The 17,167-nt window shown below is 48.3% G+C and overlaps 1 protein-coding gene across 1 annotated transcript; it reads left to right on the top strand.

The window, feature by feature from the left end:
- The first annotated feature begins 523 nt into the window (after positions 1–523).
- On the top strand, positions 524–5,364 carry LOC107218097 (protein lev-9-like). Its single transcript, XM_015655849.2, has 4 exons — positions 524–1,610; positions 2,438–2,568; positions 2,642–2,882; positions 3,036–5,364. Exons 1-4 carry the CDS (start codon positions 827–829, stop codon positions 5,153–5,155), a joined length of 3,276 nt encoding a protein of 1,091 aa, XP_015511335.2. The 5' UTR covers positions 524–826; the 3' UTR covers positions 5,156–5,364.
- The last annotated feature ends 11,803 nt before the right edge of the window (positions 5,365–17,167 follow it).

Genomic DNA, 17,167 nt, shown 5'->3' with positions numbered 1-17,167 from the left:
CTGCTGAATAAAATTTACACTCAAGAAATTTCTGTACTTCTCGATCCTCTGGCACGTAAAACGGGTCTCTCGTTAAGGACAAGAAGCGATTAGCTTAAGTGATTCGCGAATCTGTGTCGATTAATGCAATTCAATCGAACTCTGTGCCACGGGCAGCCAGCTGGTGGCATTCAGCCTGTTCGGTGCACCGGTTGCGGATTTACGGTTTTGCAGGTGTTCGCTGCAGCGGCTTCTCGCCATTGCATTGGCGGGTTAGCACCTTTTCGCAAAGCTTGCGTCAAGTAAACTGCTCGTTTTAACACCTTGTTCTGCGAAGCGATCGCTTCGAGTCTCGTCGCTGCACGCAGCGCGGTGATTCTGGGTCAACGGTAATATTCTAGATATAATTTCCCAAGCCCCTTCGTCCGCAGGCAAAGATACTCTTCGCCATCTATCGGATGCTGCGAAACTAGGAGATGTATTGAACAACCCGAATGCGCAAGGCTGATGCGCCCGGGGCTGTCTGGCTTTGCGTCGATCGTCGCAGCCGACGTGACCCGCGGTGAGAAGTCGTGGCTTTAAAAGTATCGGCTCAGGGTGTCACTTTGAGCGGCGTTACTCGGGGTGCTCGTGAGACGAGATGAGGTCGTAAAAAAACTCGGGAAATTGCCCGGGAAAGCGTAACTGTACCCGACGGTGTTTCGGGGCGGAGATTCACGTAGTAAACAGAAGCAATGTAACTAGTCTGCGTGGCTAGTTTGTTCCGAAAGCAAGCTATCAACGCGAATCGACGCGGAGCTGGTGAAATTAAATACGACAAATCAAAGAGAGCTTTAACGGAGACGGGATGAAACTTTGCGTCGTGAGCCTCGTGCTCCTCGTCCTCGGCGCGCAAGTCCATCGGTCGGAATCGAAATTCCGGAAACAGGTGCTGGCCGATGACGAGGACGAGGGTGACGACTTCGACGACGACGAGGAGGAGGAGTACAGCGATAGTTACCGGAAAACCGAGATCGACGACGACGGGAGGATATACAAAAACCCGCGAAATTCACCCTCGGCGATGTGTCCGCGGGAAGAGGAGCAGGCTGACAGGTTGGGGCAAAAGTGTCTAAGAAAGTGCTCGACGGACGAGGATTGCAAGAGCAAAAAGAAGAAATGTCGGTGCGACGGTGCCTGCGGTATGTCGTGTATAAAACCGGACCGCGAGTGTCCGGAATTGAGTGACATTGAACACGGAGGGATGACCGTCGCCGGCAAGTTCTTCGGCGATGCGGTTCGATATAGCTGCGATCCTGGCTTCTTCGTGGTGGGTCTTGCCGAGCAGACTTGCAGGGCCGACGGACACTGGACCGGCACCACGCCGGTTTGCAAAGAGGATCCAAACTCCTTCTGTGCCGAACCACCGCAGGTCAAGAATGCCAGAAGCAACGCTCTCCTCGAACAGACAACCTTTGACCTCGACAGTACGATTAGATATTTCTGCCACCACGGCTACGCCACCGACGGCTTCCCCACCGCCAAGTGTCTGATGAAAAATCGCGCTCCGGCGAGTTGGTTCGGACCAGACATATCCTGCAAGCCGAGAGACTGTGGACCACCCGCCAACATCCCCAACGGATGGCACGCAGGTAATGTCATCTTGGTAAAATCATTCAATTCAGAGGTCATTTCGTGACAGGATCGCATCAAGTGAAGAGTAAACCAGATTAGGAACTGATGGGTGCTTTATTTTCATTTTTCATGAAAGAAATTTCAATCGAAAGTTCAGCATCTACGGCGAACTACAAAAAATTACGTTTTTACGTAGATCATCAGATCATATTTGATTGACGTGTAATTTCTGCAGCATTTCATGCAGCTGAGATTCTGTGAAACCGATTCTTGATCGGTCATGAAATTTCATAATTCAGGTTTCGGGTTTTTCCCGGTGTTTTCAATACATCTTTACTGCCCGACTTGATACATTTGGTTTGATTGTTGGTGGATGATTCATTTGAGTGTAAGGTATCTTATTCGATGGAGGTGTACTCTGCCGGTTCCTAATTAGCTTGGATTGGATGTTGAAGAAGTTTCGATAACTTCCAAACTTGATTAGCTTACTGCCTGCTTCGCAAACATTCTGATAAATATACATTACAATTGGACTTTCACTTCTGTTATATTACTAAAAGAGCTTATTGATTCTGCAACCAAACTTTGCCCGAATAAATTCGCTTCTTCAAAAACAGTGTACACGTATTCCCCGTGGGAAATTTAATTTCAAACTCTTTGAGTAACGAAAGCTGAGCTTCAAAACGGAAAAAATTATACTCACGAGTACATAGATACACCAGTTTGAAACGAGTGTATAGAAAACGTCAATAACAGCGACGAGCCTTATTTTGAATAGGCAACGTATGAATGTATCCGTTGATATCGAACTCTATTTCTGCCTTTTCATATCAACTGTACAAAGGTGAATGCTACACGTACGACTGTCGCGTTTCATATCACTGCGAGGATGGCCACGACCTGGTAGGAAGGCCCGAAAAGGTATGTTTAGCGGATGGAACCTGGGTGCCAAAGGAAATGCCACAGTGCGTTCAGGTGAGCCTTTAGCGAATTAGTGAACATTTTTTAAATTTTGTTTCATGTCTCCGATATTTCAACCGACTTTCAGGTGACTTCGGTGCAATGTCCACCCCCGAAAGATCCCCCCAATGGAAGGGCAGTCTATACTTCATGCTCCTACAACTCGGTGGTATCATACGAATGCAAGTACGGCTTCACGATTGTTGGAGATGCGACGAGAAGATGCGGCGCCGACAAGAATTGGTCAGGACAGCCACCCGTTTGCCAAGAGATAAACTGTGGCCCCCCGGGGATCCTGTACAACGGGTGGATAGAGAATATAGAATCAGGTGAATCGATTTCTCGAGAATCGTTCTGCCCTAGTCGTTCCTGCTTTGCGAATTTTTGTTTCACCATGAACTGCTCCCCATCGTGTTTCTATTTGCTGCGCCATGTTCATGTAGCGACATTTGCTAAGGGTATTCCTTGCCATTGATCCACAGGTACCGGACTAGGCGCCAGCATAATATTTCGCTGCAACCCGCACATGACGCTGGAGGGCAACACGTCGTCGGTGTGTCAGATCGACGGCACGTGGCGTTATCCGGTTCCGCGGTGTCTGGCCCCCTGCATCGTGCCGAGCGTGGACAAGGGGCACATTTGGGTGGTGAGCGACAAAAACCGGGTGAACAACGTGAGCGTGGTTGAACACGGGGAGAAGCTGACGGTGGTGTGCGAGTCGGGCTACGAGTTCGTCGCGAACAGGACGCCGATCGTCTGCCACAACGGTTCGTGGGCCGTGATTCCGAGCTGCACCCCAGCGAGGTGCAAGCAGATGCCGAGGACCCCGAAAAACGGAATGGTCATTGCCCCGAAAACTGAGCATGGAATGCGCGCCGTGTTTAAGTGCAAAGACGGATACGAGCTGCAAGGTGACTCAAAATTCGTCGAGTGCAATTTCGGCAATTGGACCGGGGAGATTCCGCACTGTAACGAAGTGTTTTGCCCCTTTCCGGGCTACATAACGAACGGCAAGGTTCTGATCGTCGGCAACATGGGCGTCTACGATCTCCGGCCGTACGTGAGGAAGATTGTCAACAACAAGCAAATCATGTACGACTGCGACCGAGGATTCGTACTCAGCGAGGGACCGCCGGGGGCTACTTGCATCGGTGGGTATTGGAGTCCCAGGGAACTGCCCAAGTGTGTACCTGGCCAGCATCCGAGACTGAGATGGAGTCGTCGGCGCAGATCGATCGCCGGATCGCACAGGAGATCGAATTCTAGCCTGCCCTACAAGAAGGTCATTGACTTCTTCAGGAGGATAAGTAGGAAGGTGCTGCACTTGGGAGCGAGGAAAAAGCCGCGGGGCCACGCGAGCCACAAGACAAACGGGAAACACAGATGGCAGTCGAGTCCAGGTAACGACTCGACGAACAGCACCTGGAAGTGGGAGTTTTTTGGTCACGGTAAAAACGGGACGGGTATAAGCAGGGAGAAGATGATCAATTTTCTGGAAATCATTTACCAGAAACTGGCACACGTCGACGCTAAACAACGACGCAAGACGGCCAACTTCAGCATGCACGAACTCCTCAACGTTTTTAGCATCAATTCGCTTCACGTCGACCTGGAGGAGGCCCTGAAAAATACATCCGCGAAAAATGGTACAGGCCCGGTATTCCGGGTCCAGAGTCAGAAGGAATTCGCCAAGTACAGAAGAGGCTTTGAGAGGATTGTCAGGTTCTACAGCAAGAGCGAGAGCCATAAGAAGTCGAAAAAGTGCGGTACTGATCACGGGGATGATGCCGATGGAAGACGGCGGGTCAAACCTGGAAAGCACAAGCACAATGGTAACGGTAAATACAAAGGCTTCTATAAGTTCTTGAATAATTACTTGGAAGACAAATTGTCAAACGCTCAGGCCAAGAATACTACGGCCGAACTGATTAAGAGAATGAACATAGATATATTTACTATTAAGAATGGTACGACAATCGCGATCAGCGATGTTTACGCGTTTTTTAAACATATCATAGAGAATAAATTAAACGTCGACAATGTGAACGGAATGAACGAGGCAAGGACGGTCGGGACGACGGAGGCTTCGGGCGATTCAACGATCAACGCAAACGCGACGGTCCCGCTTAATGTATCGTCGACGGTAACTCCAAGGGTAAATACGATTCGGAACAATGAAATTCCGCCCCACGTAGCGAAGAATGATACGGTCAAAGGCCGTGGCAATCGAATTTGGGACACTCCCAAGGAGATGAGTGTCTCGTTTCAGAAAAGGAAATTACTTTCCCTCGACTATCCGTTGAGTAATAAAAAATCTGAGTCGCAATTCGACGAGCCGGATAACCAATCGTCTCGTAGATCCAAGTTCGGACAATTGACTCTGAATGAGCTTGAGGCCCAACAACAGAATCGTTTGAAGCGATTTCTTACTCCCTCGGAAATTGAGAACCAAATATTTCTTAAGAATTTGTACTTGACCGCCTACGAAGACGAGTACAGGGCGAATGTAAAACGGTCCATTATACAAAGCAATCGAACCCATCCAAGTCTGTACGAGATGCGGGGTCGCCGGGATCCCCTTGTCGAGTACAAGCGCAAGTAAGACTATTTTTAATGTGATATTATACCATGTTGCGGAATTTCATTAATTGTTACAATACAATCAATATCAATTATCAACGTCGAATCATCAATGTATTACGTGTATACAACAATAGTCAATTTTTCCTCCCCGTCATAATTCATGTTACGTGTAACTATATACATATTATACTAACTACAGCCAAGCTATGCTTTTTCAATAAATCGATTTTTTCCATGGAACTTCAATCAACAATACGCGCCCACTGTTTTCAATTCTCCTCAAATATATCTATAGGCATCAGTTATCGGGGCAATATGAAACGGAAGCTGTTTCACTCCGATCGGTGTTGGTACCCTTTCTGCCAATACGACACATCTCGTTCATTACCGCCGCTCTTACTTAATCTAAATAGACAGTATCACACGCTACAACGACAATTGTTAAACTTTTTATGTTTTCCGTTTCTGATGAGAAAAATTATAATTAGCGAGGTTTTCAGAGAGTTGCGTCATGCGTTCACGGATTGAAATTCGTTTAATTGATAATTAGCCCGTGTGTTTGGTCATGTCTAGCTTAACATTCAGTAACCAGAACCGAAGGTAATTGGTTTGATCGAAAAATAAAATGAAACGAATCTTCTGGATTGACAAAAACATAAAATGAAATAATCCGAGGTGAGCTGATTCGCAGTAAAATTTTACCGGTAAATTTGACCTAACGAAACGGAATTCAAAGGGAAAGGTTAGTCGTCGAAATATCACAAAATACATCGAACTCCTCCTCTTTTATTCATTTGCGCTGCGAGCGTGTTGCCCAAGCGTTGCCCTCGAGCTCTTCCTAGCGTGATTACATAGTTGGAGAATCAGGTGCTAATTGAGTTAAACACGAAGGTTACGATAAGTGGTTGAGCGGTTGTTAGCCACGGTGGGTACATAGACGTTCATACGTAGAAACGAAGGTGGGTATAGGCACCGGTTTTGCCTTCTATACAAATACAACACTCGGTAAGTGCCCGTCGCGGGGTGAACGGGGTACGGGCATGTCGTGTGTGGTTATTACGGAATGGGCAAACTCGCGTTACACATACGTGAGTGCATGGCGTATAAGGCACGGACACGCGACGTCTCCTCCTCTTTCTCTCCTGCAGTACCCTATACCGCGTACGCTTGAAATGAATCAGAACTCATGGCCCAAAGACACAAGCTCGTTACTGGCCCGAAGCCCAAGAGTATGCGGCGAAGTTCGTTCAATGCATTTATAATCGGGCTGACAGCCGAGGTTTTCGTATTTCTTTTTAACCCGTTGGGATCGACGGACCACCGAGTGAAAGCGATACCTGTACCGGCGGTTCTTCTCTCCTGTCGTGAAGTGCACAGGAGCTGTTGATGGTTTTTTACTACTCTCCCGCAGCCCGCTCGCCCGTGATTCCCCCGCGATTTTCACCAGGTGGAGTTCATCGCTGAACTCGACAAACGTTAACGACCCACCGCCAGCCGCAGGTCCCACTGGGCCGGTTACGGTACTCGAGGAGCTGAGATCGAGGATAGGCCAGTTGGTGCCGAGCAAGACCGGACCTGGCACTGCAAAGTGGTTACGGAGAAGCCATCCATCGACACCAAACTGGGACGTACGATAATCTCATTCATTCGAGAGTGCGGAGTTAAGCGGTGCGGGCTTCCTGCCAATTCACAAACCGAGTGTCGCCGTCGTCTTAGCAGTCAATGCCGGTAACCCTGCACCTTCTATTTATCAATGAACGGGGTTATTTCACCAGGGGATTTGCAGATCCGCCGAACGCCCTCCGCGCTGCTACCGTAGTCTATCGCACCGCGTATTCGCATCATCTTCTACGCCCCAACGGACCGCAGCATTGTCCGTTCGCCGATGAATGGATCGGTGAATGAAGTCGCCAGGCCCCTAGAAAATCGCCGAATTCAGTCGAGCCTTCGGCAAAGTTCTTCTACAGGCCGGTGTAAGAAAGGGTATAAAGTGGTGCGGTCCGGCGTTTTGCATCGAACCACTGCAACGCCGTTCTGGGAGAGAAACCCAAGACGGGAATCGGATCTTCCGAGAATAATTCCGCGTCGTCGACGAGAGACGCGGCAGTTGCTTGAGGCGGCGTGGTTTCACCTAGGAATTTATCGTCTTTATCATTTTCTTCTTCATTTCTCTCGTGCTTCGTTCATGCGCACTGAAAACGCGCGAAAAAAAGAAATACGGAGCTTTTGGCCTCACTGCGAGTTGTGCAGCGCGTTTCGTTGTTCGCAGGCGTTGAAACGCAGCCTCGTTACACGGTGAGAGCGGCGGGAGTTTCAACACCTGCCAGTTTAAACCAGATTATAACACTTTTGAATATCGGTGGTTCGCGATGAATGGGTGTCGGTAAGAATTTAAGTGGTTGCAGACCGCATCTGGCCGTTCTCTGTACGCACTTCCGACGGCTCTCCGGTGATCGCGTCTCGGACATTTACACCTCCGACTGGCTTTTCTATATACCAACACCGTTTCGTTCTCACCTCGTGCTCGGGATTTAGCAAGAGCTCGCTAGGTGGTCCAGGCTACTTACCACTTAGGTAGCTCGTTTGCTCCCCGAGGCATCTGTTCTCCACCGCTCTGTAATCATTCGAGTACTGTTAACACCGAGGCCCATTAACACCAGGGTCTAACTCTCTTAACGTTCAAGCCAACCGCTGTGTAGGTACGCGTCTCTCCTTTTCTCTTCCTTTTCTGGTTTCTTCATTCATTTTCTATCCCGCGTTGAAGCACGGCCAAATGAGGCGCCATGCTGCTCGGTTACGTGTTATTGTTTCAGCTTATAGGCTCACAGTCTTCGTATGGCAAGATCGGCCAAATACGGTTTCGTACCTTTCCAAACCCGGCTTCTGAATCTCAAATCGCCATCCATAAACGGTACGAATCTTTTTACGCCCGCTACAGTTCCACTTAAGGTAACGGAGCAACTGAGAGTGACACGATTCCACGCTGGTTAATTTCAATAACGAGTTGCCACAGTTCGGATCCGCAAATTGTTAACTGAATTTCAATATATACACATTACAGTGGCCAGTGGGCAAGGCTCAATTATAGTGGTAAACATGAGATATGGTTATGCGCAAGTCTTCAAACATCAACCAGTTACTCTTGCTGATGTGTAATTTGTCGGTGAGTGCTTATCTAACTGATTAACACGAATCTTCGTGAATTTGGGATGAGCGTTAATATTTTTTCTGACGCTGAAAACAATTTTTTTAAAGGATCCATAAAGTGAACGAGAGAGAAAAATTTCAATAAATTATCATTAGCTACTAAAGATTTGTCATATTAGTTTTTCAACTCACAATCAATAGTATTAGGGATTAGGAATTTCTTAAACCGTGACGTTTTCCTCTTGAGTGAATCAATATAATCGTTGCTAAACCATGCTTAGAATACGTTATCACAGTATCACAAATTCGACAATGTGTTTTTATTTTTTGAATGATGTAACGATCGTTTAGTGGAATTATTAGTCGGGTTCGATATGAACCGCGTGTCTTGAGAGTAATTAGTTCGGGTTTTATAGGGGTTTTTGGAACTCTTACGGTCTCAAATTTACGTCATTCATGGTTACCGGATCTTGTGGGAAATGGAATTAATTAGTTTTATTTGATTCGTTTTCCTCTTTTACTACCTTCATCCGTCACGGGGTAAGCATATAATTCCCATTTCCCTGTATCCACCCGAGTGGTCAACGCGAGGTTTCGAGAAGTAAATGGGACACTATCGAGGCCAGTGTTCAATTCGAAACGCATTTGCTCAACGAGTGGTCCTAGCCGGTGGTCCCATGGCCTAACGGGTATCTGATATAAAGGGGCGGCCGGCAACGGTCATTGTGAGCCCCGAAGAGTACATCCGTCTTTCTCTCCTCTCTTCGCGCACCTCTCCCTCTTTCTCCTTCTTTCTCCGAGCACGCTTGCGCTGGATCTTTTTAATGCCATCTTTGGACGCGCACAGGTGGCACAACCGAAAGTGGTTGAACTTCCATAGGGGTTCCCAGGTGCATTGTATTACACACGACTGTCCCATACACACCGCGCGGGATGCAAACTGCACATGGATCATTATTGTTCCAAAATTGCGTTCGTTGAAAAGGGGTTCCTCCATCCGACGCTCAATGTCACCGAGGGTGAAGTGGGCTGATTGTGATTGCTGTGCGTTCGCCGGGCTTGATAACACCGCTGAGAATATCTTTCTATCTTAGAAATTCTTCGAGATCAATATCAGCCAAGCAGGTAGTCGACGATTGAAATTCAACGAGGAAGACTTGCACCAGACAACGACGAGCTGGTGAGGAAATCTTTCTCTCGATTTCGGTCTACGGAAGTAAGCTAGACTGGGATCAGTGCGTTTAACATTCGAAGAAAAAGGTTTATTATTTTCTCTGCCGCGTTTGGCCGACTTTATTTCTTTCTCTATTTCTGTTTCTCTCGGTATACGATCGTGAATGCACGAATCATGCAGGAAGATGAGGATGCAAAAAGTAGTCCGAGTTTTATCAGGGGTAGAGAATTTCCTGTGAAGTAAATTAAATTAAAATCAGACTCGATTCTGGGTCTCGTAGGTAGTGGAATTGGATCGAGAGGACCTCCGCGAATGAGAGGTGGGCGATTCAAAGGTTCCTCGAGGTCCTTAATCGAAATGATTCAACGGTGGTTAGTTCCGCTGTGTTTCAAGAGCTCTCTCTCTGCCAGCCTCCACGCCCTGCTGACAAGTGTCTTTTAACGAATCCTGGACCATTTCAAATCGGGAACATCCCGATCCTTCTCCTCGATGAATTCGGTTGCTGCAGGTGCGCTCGATTGCATGAGCGAAAAAACTAAATCGATCCTTTCGAGGCCTCAGCGATCTGTGGGAACTACCCGAATTTGCTAACTCGTCTCACTGTCGGCTCCTGATACTCCCGAAGATAAAACAATACCAGCGTTCTTGTTCGACCAAAACGAGCCCCTGATGAATCTCGGGAAGACCCCATCCCAGGCCCTGACAATGCCTGGCCTTGTCTTCAACATCGTGAATGACTTTTCATTCGACGAAGAATGGAGTTGGAGAGAAATCCTGATGATACTTAATAGAATGTTCTAATCATAACCTAGGGAATAAAAAATTCTGGCTCACCAGCATCAGGTAACATCCATTGAAGGCTGCCTTTTGGCTCATTCAAAACATCGTAATTCGCCTTCTCAAAGTACTTTGAAAATCTATCGAACAAACGCCAGTACTCACACACTTGCGCATACAGAAGAATGTGTATTTGAGGGTAAGAATGCGATCGAAAAGAACTGCTTACCGATTTCAAAGGAGAGGGGTCTCACCAGCGTCTATCACGCTAGGCCGATCACGCTGAATAAGTTCGCACCCGCATTCAGAAACTGGGAAAACTAAGTCGGCGATAGACCCGGGGCAAACAAACTGCCAGGGAATAATCCGTGGGCCGTGGATTTGCGCTGTAGCTTCGACAAGCGCAAAACTGTTGCGGAAATTTTAAGGTAAAAAATTTTCAATGTGCCGGCGGAGAAGTACTGGGTAATAATATCCTGGTTACACACAGCGAATCACTCGGCTCGTCGTAATCCATTATTTCAGTCGTTGAGTGAGAACATTTGCTTTGGGAAATTCCAAGGGCTCCCCCCCTAGGACCAGGCGGTGGGCGATGCGACGGTTCGAATATTTTAGAAATATTTCAACTTAGCCTGGGGGCTGGTAATATTATTTAGGAAAAAATTTCAAGTCACGGGGACAGATATCCTACGGCTTCGGCCATAAAAATATGTCTCCCTTGTTGTTTGGTTACGGGACCCGGTGGGAGCACAAAGCGAACGACACAATCGTCCATCAAGTCGGTTAGTCATTATTCAAATTCGATAAATAAGGAATAGCAGGGCTCCTGCAGGCAACTCCGGTGATTCCGATGCCTACGGCTATGTTTTATTGAAGAGGCAATATTTTACTTTAATCGTGAGTTAAACGGCGCGTATATATACACGCAAGAATACGCCTCAGTCAGAGAAGTGGAAAAAATAATTTCATTTACTGTACGAAAATGTAAATCACCTCGCGGCTCCCTTCCTCGTTTTGCGCACCGCGCCGGTACTTAAATCCTAAAAATTAAACACGTCGTCAATCCTGCAGGTCTACACACGGAACATAAACCCGGTCACATCCCCTTCCCATGTGTAAGCGTAGGCGGACATTATCTGCCCCCGCGCATCGCTTCTACCGAAGGGAAAAAGGACGTTCATTTCGTCGTTTCGTCGGTCTCCGTGTCGAGGATCCCGCACTGCATGGTCACACACGACGCGGCATGACTCTGCTCCACGTCGTTAGTCGCCATTCAATACGATCTTAAGTCCCCATCAAGTAGCCGCTATTTTGTCCCCTGAAGGTGGAAGAATTATAATTTGGATGACTTCCAAGATCTAAAGTCATCGTAGATTTATTCACTTGACACGAAATCGTGGTAGTTCGAGTAGACGTATTTATTATGCTGGAAATATACTTCCCTCTTCGTTTCTTGTGCTATCGTTCCTGCTCTGTATTTTATTTTATTTTTTTTTTTATTATCACCGTTTGTTTAATCACGTTTAATTTTTCAAATACTTGTTCCGGTGAATGATATTTGTGTGCCTGGCTCAAGATGCTTAAACCGCACAAAATAAGACCCTTTCAACGAAAGCAGAAAAAGAAAAACCGTCCGGAGTATTTGCTTGCGTAAAATCTACTCGAGAGAAGAGGCTTGAGCAGAGATAATTGAGCACCGCGTTGCCAGATACGCAACAAAAGACGATCCGAGTCCCCTATAGGGTTCCCATAACGTCTCCGTGGGCCCGGCTCATGGGGTGACCCGCTGAGTCCTTGTGAGACCGAAACGAGGCACGCGGCCGTCCCCATAAGTGGGGGTGCTCAAAACGAAGGGCTCAGCCTGGCCTCAACCTCAGACGAAGATCCTGGGCTAGTCGGCCTAAGCGGGGCTCGACCCTGATTTATTTATTGTGCCCACAACCCCCGCGACCGCTGGGGAGGATGGGCGTGGAGATCTGCCAGATAAGGGTTACATCGGTTTCGTAGGGGTTGCTGGATTATAATGGTAATAAATTCTATCCCCCGGGCTCGTAGAGATCTCCCGAGTTTACAACCCCGAATGCGACTTCCATGTAGGCGGCGAGTCACCTTCGTGATCGTTCGTTTCCGCCCTTGGTATATAATACGAAACTCGTACCGTCTAATTAAACGCGATTCCCGTCGGTTCCTATTCCAGGAGGAACGGATGCGAAACTTTTTTAAAAAACGCCTTTCAACGTTTCTCCGTAAGCTAAGATTGCCAATTTTTCGCGGACAATGACTACCTCTTTTCAGGACAATTAGCCCAATCACGAAACCGGCGATTCCAACTTTTGCGTTGCAGAGTACCGGTTGCTCCGTGCCTTCTTTGATTTGCAGAAAAACTGCGGCTCTGTGTGTCAGATGGTCTCTCGCTTGTTGCCGCTGTCATTAATAACGGGGATAATTTGTGGAAGAAACAATCTCCAGCGGTGCGCCTTTTCACATTCTTGATAGATTCCCGCGCGGTTCCGAGAATCGCGCGGTCGTCATTGGATACAGAATGTATTACGTCTGCAGTGTCATTTGTATCGAAGGAACCGGCGGTTCTCATTCTCTTTTTCTGCATCATTTCCAGAATATCCTTGGACCATGATGGAGTGTTCGCGCATCATCCACGCCCATTGTACATCAACGCTACGGTCGATTATGTACGTGTCCGTCAACCTGCCCGCGAGAGGACTACAGAGTACTTGAGCATGCTTTGGAACAACATCGTCGAGGTGGCGTTATTTTAGGATGACAAAACGTGACGGTCGTTGAATACTTTGCTTAAGAGGCTGGACGGGTGGAGTGAAAGTCCAGCTCCCTCGGTGCAAGAGTTTGTTTTCGCTGACTGGAGTAGAATTTTTAATACAAAGGTGGCATCGATCCTCTTGACGGATGGCGTCGATCAACTTTGCTTGTCAGAAAATAGTCGCCAGACGAAGTCAAGCCTTCCACCCCGTAGCCGATGAACCCCGTTTGCAGACTTGAAGGTAAATAATAGCTCCGGCCAAAGGTTATTACAGATTTAAGCACGCTTTCCCTCAGGACTCACGACCGGTAGTCAAAAGTCAAGAGACTCGTCAGAGGCGGTTGGCTCGGTGGAAATAATTGCCGGGAAATTTTCAGGGCGGGCACTAAAAGCGCTTTCCCTGTTTCCCGAACAGTGGGCGACTGGTTCACGCCTGGTTTGAATACCGGGAGAGTTTTTCGTTCCAATTTACTTCCATTGAAAGACGCGGAGTGAGGTTCATCGGGAGACGGAGGATCAGGGCTCAGCCCTCCGGCGCGTGAAGACGCAATTTAGCGCGGCAGTTCTTTCGTGCGTCCTGAACCGAGGCCGTATCTGACTGCGGGGACAAAACGTGCCGGGGAACCTTAAGTAAAAGGTGAGGAACAAGGAGGCGCGGGACAATGCGGAGGACCCGACGATGTTGGACCAACTTCTGGGCAACCGTAGGGTGGATCTAATTGTCTATGGAATTGCTGGCAGCCTTTCCAAAAATCTTTTTATCCATAGATATCCCCGTGACGTCTTGCTCGAGGTGCGTACGACCACAATGGTGCCGCAGTGCCGCGGATGACAACAGTATTTAAAAGTCTTCCAGAAACGCGTGCCTTCCGCGCTCCGGACGACGAACGGACCTCGACAAATGTAACTCCTGGTTTCGTGTCGTCGTTACGCCGCGGATGCGGACCACCCGGGACGCTTTGTACGACTAGCAAGAGGTCGAAAAACTCGTCGCTGCGAGCCGGAGGGTCCGTATCCCGGAGAGACCGAGATGATGGAAAATCAGATCACACCTTTTTATGCCGCGTTTCGACGATCCGCACTGCGAGCAGCCACGTGTCCTCTAAATAAGATTTCTCGCGCTTGACTCCCGCGGATCTTCTCGTGATTTCCAGTCGCGATACAGCTGAAACACGGCTACAAAGGTTGTACTAAATTCGGGAAACAAATCGGTTGGTATTCGCAGTTTATATTTATGTCTGTTCTTTTTTTCCGCGGCGCGATGAATGATGCAAAAAGCAATGTGATATTTTTGCGAGGCAGAGGGAGAGGAGGGTATCTCAGGTTCATCTTTGCAGCGACATTTCCAACGCTGGGTGAGAGAAAATTAAGCGACAACAATAACGAGAGAGGGATAGAGAGTTGAGTACCCCGGAGTCGGGACCACCTGAGATGCCTTGAAAATCTCTCTTGGCCTTAACCTTAACCTTGACATCTTTTTAAAATTATTCTCACCCACTTGGCACAATCGCGCAGGTCCTATCTACTTTTTTTGGGTGGCATATCCTTCCACCATAAAATGGCTAATGTGTTGGAGATGGGTTCCTCTATCTCTACCTGCTATCTTCTCTCACCTGACACCTTGGGTGGCGTTGCGTTTAGTGAGATATATCGAAAAAAAGATCTTCCGCAATACCCGGATCCAGGTGTTTTCTTACTCTCTCTTAACAATCCAAGTCGATCCACGAGGCAATAATTCAAAAGCCCACAAGAACCTCTCCTCGTTTGATTATCGCGTGCGTAATTACCGAAGTTTGCACTCAACTCGTTTTCCTATTCACTCGTTACCGTAACCACCAGCGAGTATGAAATAAAAAAAATTCCAACACCTCGAAGCGCCTTATACTTTTTTCAGCAACGCTACCGTTTTTCTATTCACCTCCCGTGTACTCGTTCCGTCGAAGCTGCGAGGCGAAAAAAAGGAGAATGGAAAAAACGAGCTCTCAACGTGGGAGAGCAAATTACGTTAGGTGGACATTCATCGATTAACCGATTAACGGGAGACCGGTTCACGTTCGCGACGATCGGAACTTCGGGCAAAAAGTTTCCTTCGCTAACCAGAAGACCGAGATGACAGAAGGGACCGGACTCGCCCTCGGTTTAAAGGGGCCCGAGCAGCTCGGCGCGGTTATCGCGCCGTTGATGCCGTTCGAGGCGCAAGGATCACCCGGTCCTCAGTCTTGTCCTCGCCAGCTCCTCACGACGAGAGTCCAGCACCTGCCGTGACTCACCCGAGGCTGCAGAGCGGCTCCCCCGCAAAACCGTCCGTGGATTACAAAGGCTTAAATACCGGTCCTCGCGAGGGATATCTATATATGTGTGGATCCCCCCGATGCGACGCCACGTACAAGCCCTCGATGTGTATTACCGAAATCGCCGAGTCTCCGCTGGAGCATGAATAATCTCCGGTACACGTTGCCGTCCCGCCGGATTAGCCATTTGTTAAAATTATGATCCATAAAGTCGAGCCAGGCGAAATATTATCGGGGTACCGGTGCGGATTTACAAGTGTGAGGAATCCGATACTCCCTCTGAGGAAATAAACACGCTTTCTGTTGATAATTATTAGATTTCTCCCCGATTTCTCGCTCTCTACGATTATCGATTATCAGTACCGCAAATTAATATTTTCCCAAGACTCGCGACCTTTCAAGTTAATTGCGTGTGCTGAGCGTCTGGAAATTCCAACTTTCTGCCGACGAAGAAATTTTATGGAATCCGAAGGAGTATTAATTATTTTTAGGAACACTTTCATTTCGCGATGGCAGTAATAAAAACGTATTTTGAAACTCATTGAAACCCTGTAAATATCCTGGAAATATTCGATCGGTAAGTTATTCCACCCTTCAAACGTTTAGCCAAGCACCTCTTCCCACCAATTTATTTTCCGATTAAATCTACTTTTCGTCGCACGTTCGGAGCCGTAGACCTTGTTGCCTACGGTCAGGCGCAGAGAAGGTACTCGACCATACACTTTGATCGGAAGTTTTTCATAGAAGGATGCAGAAATGACCAATAATTGTTTGCGCAATTATTTCCTCGTCTTAACTCCACGGCTCGTTGATCTCTGGGATAAAATAAGAGACGGTTATACAAGTTGTCCGAGGTACACAAGTACAAGTGTATCTTGCCCGGCTGCGGCAGGCTGCCACTCTTGACCCGCCGACCGCGCAGCATCTTGCTGGCGGATCTGCGGCAAGGTAGAGCTGCTCTATTCTTAGCCACGGCGTCATAGACGAGCTCTGGGACAGGTGGTCAGTGGCTAACCGGTACCCGGAGCCTGGTAGTGAGTGCGTAAGAGTGCGCACGGTACGTAGAAACGCGCACCGAGGAATGCACGCGAGCGTTTTACACGCGGTGCTAGCTCGCGGCGTCGGTTCGAGGAGTAACTATGTATCTAACCACAGTCGAGAGTCGCGGCGAGTCTCTCGTCGAGTTTATGGCCTGTCCCGGAGCCGCCGCGTACTCTGCACACACGGAGAAACACCGCATGGCTGTCGATAGAGTAGGCCAAGGGATCGTAAACCGAAACGAACCTTTCTCCCGATCGTCATAACGCGCGACTGCGGGAAAGAAAAAATCTTTGGTGCTCAATTGACTTCCCAAAACGATCGGTTCGACTCTGGCTCGTTGTCCCCGGATTGGTACCGAGTGAACGGGTAACTCGGTCGGTGATCCACCGGGGTTCGCATGGTGTCAGCGTCTCGTTCTCCGGACTAATGGATACCGGTACACCGTGACGACTGCAGATGTACGCACTTGCGCCCGCGGCGGTTCGTGATTGTTCCAAGAAGAGAGCCGCTCGTGATCACGCTCCTCTTCTCAATTCTCGACCAGCTTCTTTTCCCTCCGCGCGAAGAACCTCTCGCGTCAATTAATCCCTCCGGTTAATTGCCGCGAATAAGATCAGCTTCCTCGACCCATCAGTCCAATTAAGCCTTCTCGAGACCCGAGTCTTCCGCGGCTCGGAAGTCAACCCACCAGCCGGAAGATGCGGATGCTTTAAAGCTCGCGTCGAAGAAAGAGCGATTAACTGCACCGACGACGATACAAGCGCTCCGACCTCTTTCTCCTTTCCTGGTCTGTTCGTCGGTGTAGTCTTTCGTCGGAGGACCCTG

Source organism: Neodiprion lecontei, chromosome 2, assembly GCF_021901455.1.
Source record: "Neodiprion lecontei isolate iyNeoLeco1 chromosome 2, iyNeoLeco1.1, whole genome shotgun sequence".
Taxonomy (NCBI): Eukaryota; Metazoa; Arthropoda; class Insecta; order Hymenoptera; family Diprionidae; genus Neodiprion; species Neodiprion lecontei.
Note: the sequence above shows the minus strand (reverse complement) of the source record. Positions and strands in the feature narration are given on the sequence as shown.